Source organism: Ixodes scapularis, unplaced genomic scaffold, assembly GCF_016920785.2.
Source record: "Ixodes scapularis isolate PalLabHiFi unplaced genomic scaffold, ASM1692078v2 PGA_scaffold2__306_contigs__length_199485367, whole genome shotgun sequence".
NCBI lineage: Eukaryota > Metazoa > Arthropoda > Arachnida > Ixodida > Ixodidae > Ixodes > Ixodes scapularis.
This window is the reverse complement of record NW_024609857.1, coordinates 6,420,022-6,430,650: the sequence shown is the minus strand read 5'-3', so window position 1 is coordinate 6,430,650 and position 10,629 is coordinate 6,420,022. Positions and strand designations below refer to the sequence as shown.

Genomic DNA, 10,629 nt, shown 5'->3' with positions numbered 1-10,629 from the left:
ATAGCCCTTCCATTTAGCTGGTGGCTTAATTAGCTGCCACTGTATTATACAAACTTTACCCCGTGATTTTTGTGCCTCCGCAATCAAATCTTTCCGGCTCCATCAAATCACCTCCCTCACCATTGCCCAGCAGTGCTCCAGACTTCTTTTTGGGGTACAGTGAGCGACACTGTTAGCGCGAACACGACATCGGCGCTTTTTCTTTTCTCTTTTTCCCATTTTGCTCAGACAGTTTGTTAACGTGCACCAGACTTCACCGGATAGGTTACTGCCCTGAATGAGGACTTTCCGCGACGCTAGTAATTTATATCACAATACTTTAATTTAGACAAAAAAAAAAAAGAAAGAAAGAAAGAAGAGACTGGCTATTACTTGTTTGCGCTAAAAAAGTCGCGATGTATACTTCACCCTTTGATAAGTTTGCTTTTTCTCATCTCCCCAAATTCCATCGCAGCGAATAGGTCCGACTCGTTCCTTCAGAGTGCCGAGCTCCGTACATTATATGATGAATAATATAGCTAAACCCATTAAATCTTGTGGCGGCCAAGTATTAACTTTATTGTCTCATTAAAAAAAAATCAATTTTTGTTGATGAGACATTTCCTGGCAATCGGGCTAACAAGATTGCCCTCGATTTATGCCACCAGTTAAATAAGCTCCTTCTTGTCTACATCCTCCCAATTTAAGAAACAGTCACGCCTTGGACCACTGGAAGGTGAAGTCCTTTGCAACAGAGTACAAGTGCTTAGCCGTCTCATCCTCCTCTCCACACGCTCCGCATGACTGTGTCTGTGTTTATCTCTTCTGTAATCAAGCGGTGTAGTCCTCAATACTCCAGTCCTGGTCCAACAAACAACCTCCACTAGAACTGTAATAAATAGTTTTTGTTGCAATATCCGTCTTGAACAATCTGTATACGTCCCGATTGAGTCTGCTTCCTTGCTTCCCACATATCTATCGTAGGCAGGCCCGTAGGCAGGAATTTGTTTCGGGGGGGGGGGGGGGGGGGGGGGGGGCGCAATTTCTGATGCCACGACTTCCAAGTTCCAAGCATTGGAAAAAAGAGGGGTGGGGGTGAGGGTGGGGGGATGTTTTAGGGATAAAATGGCATCAGTCAAGCCGCCGGGGCCCCGAGGTCTTTCTGAGCAAAGGAGACGATGAGCCTATGATTTGCGGGCTCGTCACCATTCGAAAGGCTTCTATAATCTCCCTCCCGACGGCTTCTATAATCTATATAGAAGATCTATAATCTATATAAATCTATATATCTATATAATATATAAAAATTATAGAAGCCGAAAGGCTTCTATAATCTCCCTCCCGTTCACGAAGATTTACCAGCATCATCGCGAGTCGGGAGCGCAGCCGCGACATTCTCGTCTTTGCCTGTCTCTCGGTTCCTGATCGTTGGGTGCGGCGTCCTCTACATCTTTGTGAAGCTTCCGGAGCTGGTCGTTTACGCAGCGACCCGTTTGGCCGATGTATTCAGCGACCGCACGACGTGGGCCTGAAAGGTTATGCTCAGACTTGCACGTGGCGAGCCTGTTAGCATGTTTCTTGGAGGAGCGGGGCGGCGGGATTGAGTACCTTTCTTTTTACCGTCTTGCACCACAGGCCTCCCAGCCTAGATTTTCATGTGAAAACTACATCTGTGTCAAATCTGGAGACTATGGACGTAAACCGGTGCGCCATCGTGCGCACGTACATAGCTCGAATTAACGTGCTTGTAAAAAGCAAGGAGAAAAAAAATAGAGCCTTTCACTTGACCTCCACGATACCGTCCTAAAGCCGCCGCCCCCCCCCCCCCCCCCCCTTTCTGGCTACGGGCCTGCTTGTGGTATATCCCCTATATTACCCATACAATTTGCAATTTTCAGCGATATAGTTGCCGTCTCGCGGATATCGAATGAACTACTTCCAGGGGCCGTCGCGACAAGCGCCTTTGGCCGAAAGTTTAATTTTCCCCGGAAAACTATACAATATTGTAAACTTTCTCGCGTTTCTGAATGTCTGAACTGGAGAGACAGAGACATTTTTGATGCGCATGGTCTGGTGCTTTTTGGCTCTTGGCAACACAGCAGTAAGCTTTATACTAATTCCCTGAAAACGAAAAGGCATACGTGGGCAAAGCCGGGGAAAGTTGCTAAGAGTGCGTAAAAATCTGTGACAAACTGCGCGGCAAATGGTTTGACCTGCGTGAAACCCCAGTTAATTGTCTAACAAAAAGGGGTTTTCAAGGCTGTCCTCACTTCGTTTGAAATAGCACTAGTCTGATTTAGAGCAACATGCGATTTGGGATAAATCGCAGGCTTCTCCGCTTACAAAATTAACCAATTAAAAGAAAGGTCTAGTTGAACGACAGTGACCCCCGTAGGGTCATTGGAAAGTACAAATAACAACGGACCAACCAAGATCTGGGGGAGCATTTCGATGAAGCATGAACTGATTTGAATTTTTTGATCGATGGTGATTTCAGACTCGCTTCAATCGTGACATGGACCCCTCAGAGGAAGACCTCATCCTGTCCCTGATCGAGGCCGACGTGGGTCCTGGATCCCGCGAAGCCATGGCCGCCGCGGTCTCCAAGGTCCCCTCCGCCGGGGACAAGGCGTCGGAGCTGTCCACCTCCGCCAGCGTCGTGCTCGAGGACGTGGCGCTGTGGAACAAGTTTAGTCAGGTCACCAACGAGATGATAGTCACCAAGTCCGGCAGGTCAGACTTCCGTACACTGAACGCGAACTCAGAGCTTTCTGCCCGTACAAAAAATCTTTAATTTCTTTAATTATTTATTTGTTCAAGTAGACATATTCCCCAATTCTGGGAAATATGTCAAAAGGTAAAGCAATGAAAAAAAAAATAAACGAACGAAAATACAAAGATAAACAATGAAATTTGTGTGATGCAGAAGATTCACATATAAATAACATTTTACAGTACTTTCAACGCAAAAACAAAACAAAAAAGGAGGGGGGAGGCATTATTAGGCGATTAAGGCCGTAATTATTCTAGCAACAATCTTTGCAGGATAATAAAAAAAAATGAGAAAGATGTAGGAACAACTTCAGCTGGCAAATTATTCCAATCGTGTACGGTTGGAGGAAAGGAAGTGTACTTGAAAATGTTAATTCTGCACTGGAATTCGCGCACCCTTAAAGGGATGCTGAACCGAAATCTGGATTCCCCAAAACACGCGACAAAAGCGTGCAACGGGATGCTAAAAACACCAAAACATCACTCATACAGCGATATCTCAAACGGATTACCGCATTTTTCAAAAAAAAGAGGCGCATTTGGCAGGAATGTTGACGTCATGTTTCTCCGAGAAGGAGAGGGAACGGCCTCGCGTCTTCTCCGCCTCGCGGCCTTGAGGGAGCGAAACTGGCGAAACGAAGAGAAGAGGAAACTAGGTATCTTGACGTCACGCGCCTCGTCGGCCTGGTTCAATCTCGACTTCTTTTTCCCAAAATACGGCCGTCCATTTGAGATATCGCCTTACTAGTGTTGCAGAAATTGCAGCGTCCCGCCTACATCTCCAGCATTGTTTTTTTGAAATCTAAATTTCGGTTCACCATCCCTTTAAAGTTTAAAAGGATGGTGAACCGAAATTTAGATTAAAAAAAATAATGCTGGAGAAAAAACATTGGTGTTCCATGAGAAGTCACTAGAAAACACAAATCCCCCCCCCCCCCAAAAAAAAAAAACAAGAAAAAACAAGAAAAAAACCAGAGAGCCCAGATGGTCATGTGATTGCGACCCTAACACGGCTTGTTTTCGAACTAAATATATTTGAATTTAACAATAAATATTTTAGACAGGTTAGCGGTACCGCAATGGAAACCAAGATGGCACCCAGTTATTAACGGAAGAAGGGGCAAACATTCTTTCGATGTTTTGCTCTGTCGGTTTCCTTGACGCGCGCGGCGCTCCAGGCAGGACGGGACGACAGTCCTGCCTGGACCTTCGCGGGGATGCAGTGGCTCGTTGGGTGCCCATCAGTCACGAAGACGTCGCCCGTTTACGGCCCATTGTAGCCACTGTTGTGTTGTAGGCGTTCAAGCGCACTTTGTATTGCGCCTCCCTGCAGGAGGAGCGGGCTCAGGTCAAGTTGTTTGCTGTAGAAACGCGTACCTTGCTATTACACTTCTTTTTGAGTTTGTGTCGTTACGTCTTTTTTTTTTTTCAGTTTTCAACTTTATTTCCGCCAGCGCGTGACTTCGTTTTTTTTTTCTCTTATTAAACGTTTTACATACACATATTTCCGCAGCGATATGTCCTCACTTGTAGGTCATCTCCTGTCTCTCGGCGAAACTGTTGATTAAACATCCGCAGTTTGCTGTTTCTCACCGTGAGTTTTTGACTTCGTTATATATATGTATTATGAAGACAGTTTTGTCTTTAAACGAGAAGAAGGCTAGTGTTTGTGCACCTTTATTGGATTTTAATGCACGGAAAGACGTCTCTATCGGTAAAGGTAATAACGCGAGCAGAGTTGGAGTCGCTAGGGTGGGAAGACAAGCTTTCTCCAAGTCCGCTACGCAGGCGATTTTAACAAAATGCAAATGTACTCCCGAGTATTTTGGGACATCGACATGCACTGCAAAAATACAGTGCGTTTACCCGTTTATTGCAGAAAGTGCTAAAAGCAGGCACACGGTAGGATGCAACCCTTCCTGCGTGTTACTCCGTTTACACTTGCACTGCGTACTTAACACTTGCAACGGAGTACGACCGAGAGAGACAAGACCAGTTTTCAGCCTCTTGCGACGGCGTAGGACCAGATGCTCTGCTCCGGAGCAGGTTGTAAGCCGTTGCAAGAGGCTTAAAAACCGGTCTTGTCTCAGCCGGTCCTACTTGGTTGAAAGTGTGTGAACGAGCTTTAAATAGACAGTTTTAGTGGATCGCATACAGAGACTGCGTTGCTAGCGGGAGCTCGTGCCGTCGCTTTGAGCATGGATTGAGCACGCGTCCGAAAGGCCCGCAATCCCTAGCTTACGCTATATACTAAAACATCCTACACTCTACCTCAGGAATTGCGTTCAACAAAGGCAAAGGCTTAGGCGCGGGTACATGGCTTTCAGATTTGCTTTCCTTTCGCGAGTACTCGTGAAAAGAAAGCAGATATGAAAGCGACGTGGTCGCCTTCAGATTTGCACAGCGCGCCAAACCCATGACTTTTCGGTAATTTTTAGCATAACCCATCGTTTTAACAAACCAGCAGCATCGTACACATTTCATGAACACCGAATACTACGTGCAACTGTGCACATGCGGACGGATGAATATGCGACGTCTGCTATTAACGCGTCGAGTGCATTTAACTAACCATCGAATACCCTCACCTCCGGCCCTCGGAGGCAGTTTAAACTTTTCCGACCAATCTGGTGGAGTCATGGTGATAATGCAATTAAATGAAAAGGTGTAAGCGCTTTGGACAAGAACAACGAAAATATTCCCATTGTCTTCGCCGCTGAAGATTTTCTTTTCTCGTCGGGGTAGCAAAAAAAAAAAAAAAAAAAAGCGTCTTCCCTTTCGCAACCCTGTTCTTACAATCCACAGCGCGGCAAGATGACATCGCAGTGCCACCAACGCCTTAGTAAAAAAAAAAAAAAAAAAAAAAAAAAAAAATTACGGTTGGATTGTAGGCAACGGAGCCACAAAAATGGCGCCGGTTCAGACTTCAGAGCAGACCATCGAATCGCGTGGGATCATGGGAAGGTAACGGTCACGTGTCGCGCCCGATCCAATTGAAACGAGGGGAAATATAAACTTTTAGAAAAAAAAGGGTATGGACCAGGAGGAATTTCTCTTCCTTATTTTAGACAATGGTTTGCTCTATACCTTTCAGTACATAGGAAACTTAAAGGGGCCTTGCAAGGACCATTTTACTAGTTTTTAATTTGCACCGAACCTGAGCGCACTGAACGTATATAGTAACTTAATGAAACTTTTCTTTTCTCGAATTGCGCATTATTTTAAAAGTTATAGGCATATTAAAATTACAGAAACAAGCAAAAAATAACCTCCTTCATGACGTTCTTGGTCGCTTGAGTGTTGAGCTCAGCGAGCGCTCACGGCTGCCGCACTCCGTGTCGACGGCTCGAGAGGGCGCCACAAAAAGCATGTGCTAGATAGGCTGTATGAAGGGGGGCGGCCAGGGCGGCTCGCATTCCATTTGCTGCGCGATTAAACACTAATTCGGCATGACACTTCAGTGGCCACGAACGACAGCAAACACGGGGTAAAGATCAGTCCAGAACGGAAGCCACTTCGCGCTGCCATACCGCCAAACGGCCAAACCGCAAGCCAAACCTGCTCGCCGAAGGCCTTCGGAACGCTCGGAACCGGTCGGATCCTTGAGCCCGTATAAGACCGCAGCGCCGCCGCGTACATCCGGGGCCTTTCTACGCTCGCCGCTCGTCGGTGCTTCATCCCACTACCCCTTTCTAGTAAGCGCCGCCTTTTTCCACCGCTTGGTGGTAAGTACGTCGACGGGTCATTTCTTGTTTCCGTACTTTATAAACTGCATTTGTCTAGTTTATGGTATAAAATACTCAACAAAAACTACTTTCTTAAATAATTGAAACGGTTAGCGCCTTTTATATTTTGTATTTCGTCTAAAAAGAAGCATTTAGCTGCTCTGACCAGTAGTAAGCCCAGGACCAAAAACGTCACATTTTGCGCGCTTTCGGCACCGCGGGTCGCCCCCGTAGTTGGAGGAGGTTTCCGCCTCGTCCAGTTAAAATGTGATTCACTCATATTTAGTTACTCTCTCCGTGCCCGGGCTTGCCTGAACCCCAAGAAATGTGGAAACCGCAAACAAGGTAGACGCGTAAATATGATTGCAGTGCCCCTTTAAGTATCACAAGAGCCATTTCAACCTATCACAAGGGTGATCGGTATCATAATACAGTGGTCACGCGGTGCCTGCCACTGAGGCTGCATGACCATTGGGCCATGATACCGATGACATTTGATAAGCTGATTAAAGACCAACGACTGGTGTCTCGAACTAATCGTGGGTGTTCGCCCAGAGGATTCTTATGCACCGTTCACACACTTTCAACCGAGTAGGACGGAGAGAGACAAGACATGTTTTTAAACCTCTCATGACGTCTTAGGACCAACTCCGCAGCAGCGCACCCGGTCCTAAGACGTCGCAAGAGGCTTAAAAACCGGTCTGGTCTCTCTCGGTCGTTCTCGGTTACAAGTGTGTGAGCGAACCGTGTGTTAAGTAGTCCGTAAGCTACACAGTCGAATATCGTGTCTTCTAACTAAAAACTTCCTTCTCGCTCTTACATTGCTGGAGGAGATGCCGTGTTCAATGGAACAGGGAACTGCATCATCACTTTACTCTGCGGGCGATACACCGATCCCTCGGTCGTTCCTATGAACCAGTGGTTGTAGCCTTCCCTTTGGTCCTCTGATCGGAGCAGACGGAATGTCATGGACAGTTAAAGAGAAGCGGGGCGGTGTCTTAATGTTCATGCTTCTTGATTCATTATTTCCCATTCTTATTTTCTAATGCTATAACATCATTGTGGCGATAATAAGATTTTTAGAAATCGCGTTTCTTAAGTGGCCAGGGGCTACAGACCTTTAAAAAAATCGTCTTGTGCGCGCTGCCATCTTTGTCTGCTGGCCTGTGGAGCGCTTTCTGAGCATGCGCTGTAGCTCCGTTTATCAGACGCTGCGCGTACGTCCACAGCTCAATGGTGAGATATGAGCTAGTTGTTACATCGTTCCTTTTGACAAAAGCACCACAAGACAAGGACATAAAGAGACATAGCACAAACGCTTGGTCGAGTTTTGCAGTGTCTGGAAAGGAGTTCAACTGGCCTTTTGTTCTCTATACATTATCAGAGCCTCCTGCATGTATGCTGCCCCACGGTGCACTCGAGACATCAATCTTCGTTATTTTCTATATACTCGTTTTCACCTCAAAAACCGTAGCAAAAAAGAAGTATGGGTCCTCGAGGAACATTACTAATTTGCTCCTTTATGTAGAGAATTAAGATGTTAGTGAGTGCACTCTAGATTAGATGTATGCTATATTATCAAGACGTACACGTTTAAAACGCCAAGGGCATCGCTTGTTAAATTTTGTTAGAACTACCTCGCACGGCGTATGAACAATGAGTAAAACTTCCCTTTTTCCTTGGGGTGAAAACGAGTATAGTTAGATTAAAAGGAAACAGAAGCGGTTCTGTATTTGAGGAAGAACACTTAAATCGTCTTTATTGTGCCTCCAGGATAACGAATATCGAGATTGTAACGAGGTGTTGAACTGGGCGAGTTGATAAAAGTTTGACAGGGTGGGTGTAACAGCTTCAAGAAACGAGGACGATAAGAGGAACAGACACGACAGGATAACAGCTGTACTGTCGCAGTTGAACAGCTGCTGTCCTGTCGTGTCGGTTCCTTTTATCGTACTCGTTTTTTGAAGCTGTTACACCCATTCATGTCAAATATCGAGATTATGTTTCAATTTGGTGCACGGAGGCTGTGCTTCACCTGTAATGGAGAGGTCCCGGGTTCGATACCCGGACCAGGCGGATTTTTCTGGTGGCGCACCAGACACCTAGCTGTGTTTGGAGATTTATGTTTGTCCTTTGTCCCTCTTGTTCCCCTTCTTCAGGGATTTTTCGCCATTCTTGTCCAGCTCGCTTGCACCTTTGCATTTAATTGCATTATAATTGCAGAAATTAATTTTCAAAGTAGCGCCGAAGCCCCTCCTTCCCGAGGCGTGACGTCATATTAGGATGTTTTTAGAATCTCCGCTCCCGCGCGTGCTCAGCGCTTGTCAAAGCTAGGCACGCGCACTCTTAGTATTTTCAAAAAAAGGTCCGAAAAAGACGTCACGCCTGGTGTCAGTGCGGGGGAGTATATTTGGCTAGCTTGCAATGGCACGCGCTGCACACACGAGCGACACGCGCTTGGCGCCCCAAAGATATAGTATAACGTCACTACTAGTCGAAGGTTTTTCGTGTTTTCTGGCGTTTAGTTTTATATTCGGGAAAAACAAACGTTATATTCAGATTCACGGGATAAAGATACGTCAGAATTCACCTCTAACTTTTTTTTTTATCAGGAAGTGTTTCAGGTTCCCTTGTATAGGGCGATTGTATCATGTATAAAGGGACATGTTTGTCTTACGGCAATAATCCTTAAAAAATATTAATGAGTTTCAATGGTGTTTCTAATGTATTTTATAGAATACATTAGAAACTCAATTGAAACTCATTGATCACTTTGGTAAGGGAAGGCGTGCACCCGTCTTGCAGTGCGTTGTGCTGTCGACACCGCAGATTTCTGTGTTTTTGTGTGTATGTTTATGCAGCCTGAAGTTAGTCTGCCTCAACTGGCTACTTGTCTCCTAGCTGTAGATGAGCAATTGAGCCAGTGCACCACAACCTCGAGTTTTTGAGGTCTTTAACGTGTACAACGCAGTAGTCATACAATTTCTGTGAATGTAGTTGATGTTGTGAGTATTCCCATTGAAAATAAAACCCGTTCTCTTCAGTGGCGCTTTGACCCTACTGAATAAAGGAAATTTATGAAGCTCACAAAGACGAATAAGAATGTTTAAGCCTTGTTTAGAATGTTTAAGCCTTGTGAGAGTACTATCCAAGAATTGACAAAACAACGCGCTAACTACAAAAAAAAAAGAAAAAAAAAAGCACGGAATACTGACAGATAAATAGCTTCGCCACTTTGCGAACTCTGCCGTTATTTATTTATTTATTTTTATGAGAATACTGCCAGTCCTCTCTTGAGGGCCACCACAGGGAGGGTACAAGTTACAAAAATACACAAAACAATGCAGGGAGCAGTCGCCAAAGACATACATTTACAAGCAGTAGTTTGTGACCCCATTAGGTTAACAGCTGAGTGATGCAATGTTCAAAGGTTAATACACTGAATCTATATTCACAAATTCGTTTGGTAGCATGTTCCAACCTCAACCGTTCTCTCAAAAAAAAAAAAAAAAAAAAAAAATTGCTCAAAGGTGTTTTTTCGGCTATTGAATGTTTGGACTCTTTTGAATTGAATTAGTAGCCTGCCTGACCTCCTTATACTTGCTGGTCAAATGTATGTATTTGGGCTCAAGTTAAGCTTGCTGTCAATAACAAAAAGAAGTAATTTTAAGAGTGCGTTTTCTCGTCTTTTCTGCAATACTTGTAGATTGTTCGAATAGAGGATTTCTGTTGGAGATGCCATCCTCTGCAGACGCTTCAACGCTCGCGATCGCCACAACCGCGCGAGGCGTGGCGGATTCATGGAGGAATATCCCACGACGAGGACCCCGACGTGGAACAACAGTTCTGTCCCAGATTCACGCCTCCCTCGCTCGGCGCGGTCTAACGCGTGAGGTATATACTCCCGGGGAGTTTAACTAAACACTCGTAGGGCGACGGTGGTTGCACGAGCTCGAAAAGAAGCACGCAGCACCGAAAGAAGGCCCCCACCTCCCTCTCGTCCTTGCCAATAATTTTCGCAGCGGCGGATGTTGCTCAGGACGGCAACGTACGACGACGGGGCGCCGCGCCCGCTGGCCTGTCCTCCCAATACCGCATAGGACACAAGGCCTCTGCCTATCCCTCCCCGAACGTCATCACTTGTGGATCTACG

General features: G+C 45.7%; 1 protein-coding gene across 1 annotated transcript in view; it reads left to right on the top strand.

The window, feature by feature from the left end:
* Positions 1-2,494: 2,494 nt before the first annotated feature.
* Positions 2,495-10,629, top strand: part of LOC121836871 (T-box transcription factor TBX19-like) — a 33,621-nt gene continuing 25,486 nt past the window's right edge. Inside the window, exon 1 of the mRNA XM_042292156.1 lies at positions 2,495-2,712. Coding sequence (XP_042148090.1) covers positions 2,495-2,712 — 218 coding nt within the window. The remainder of the gene's footprint in view (positions 2,713-10,629) is intronic.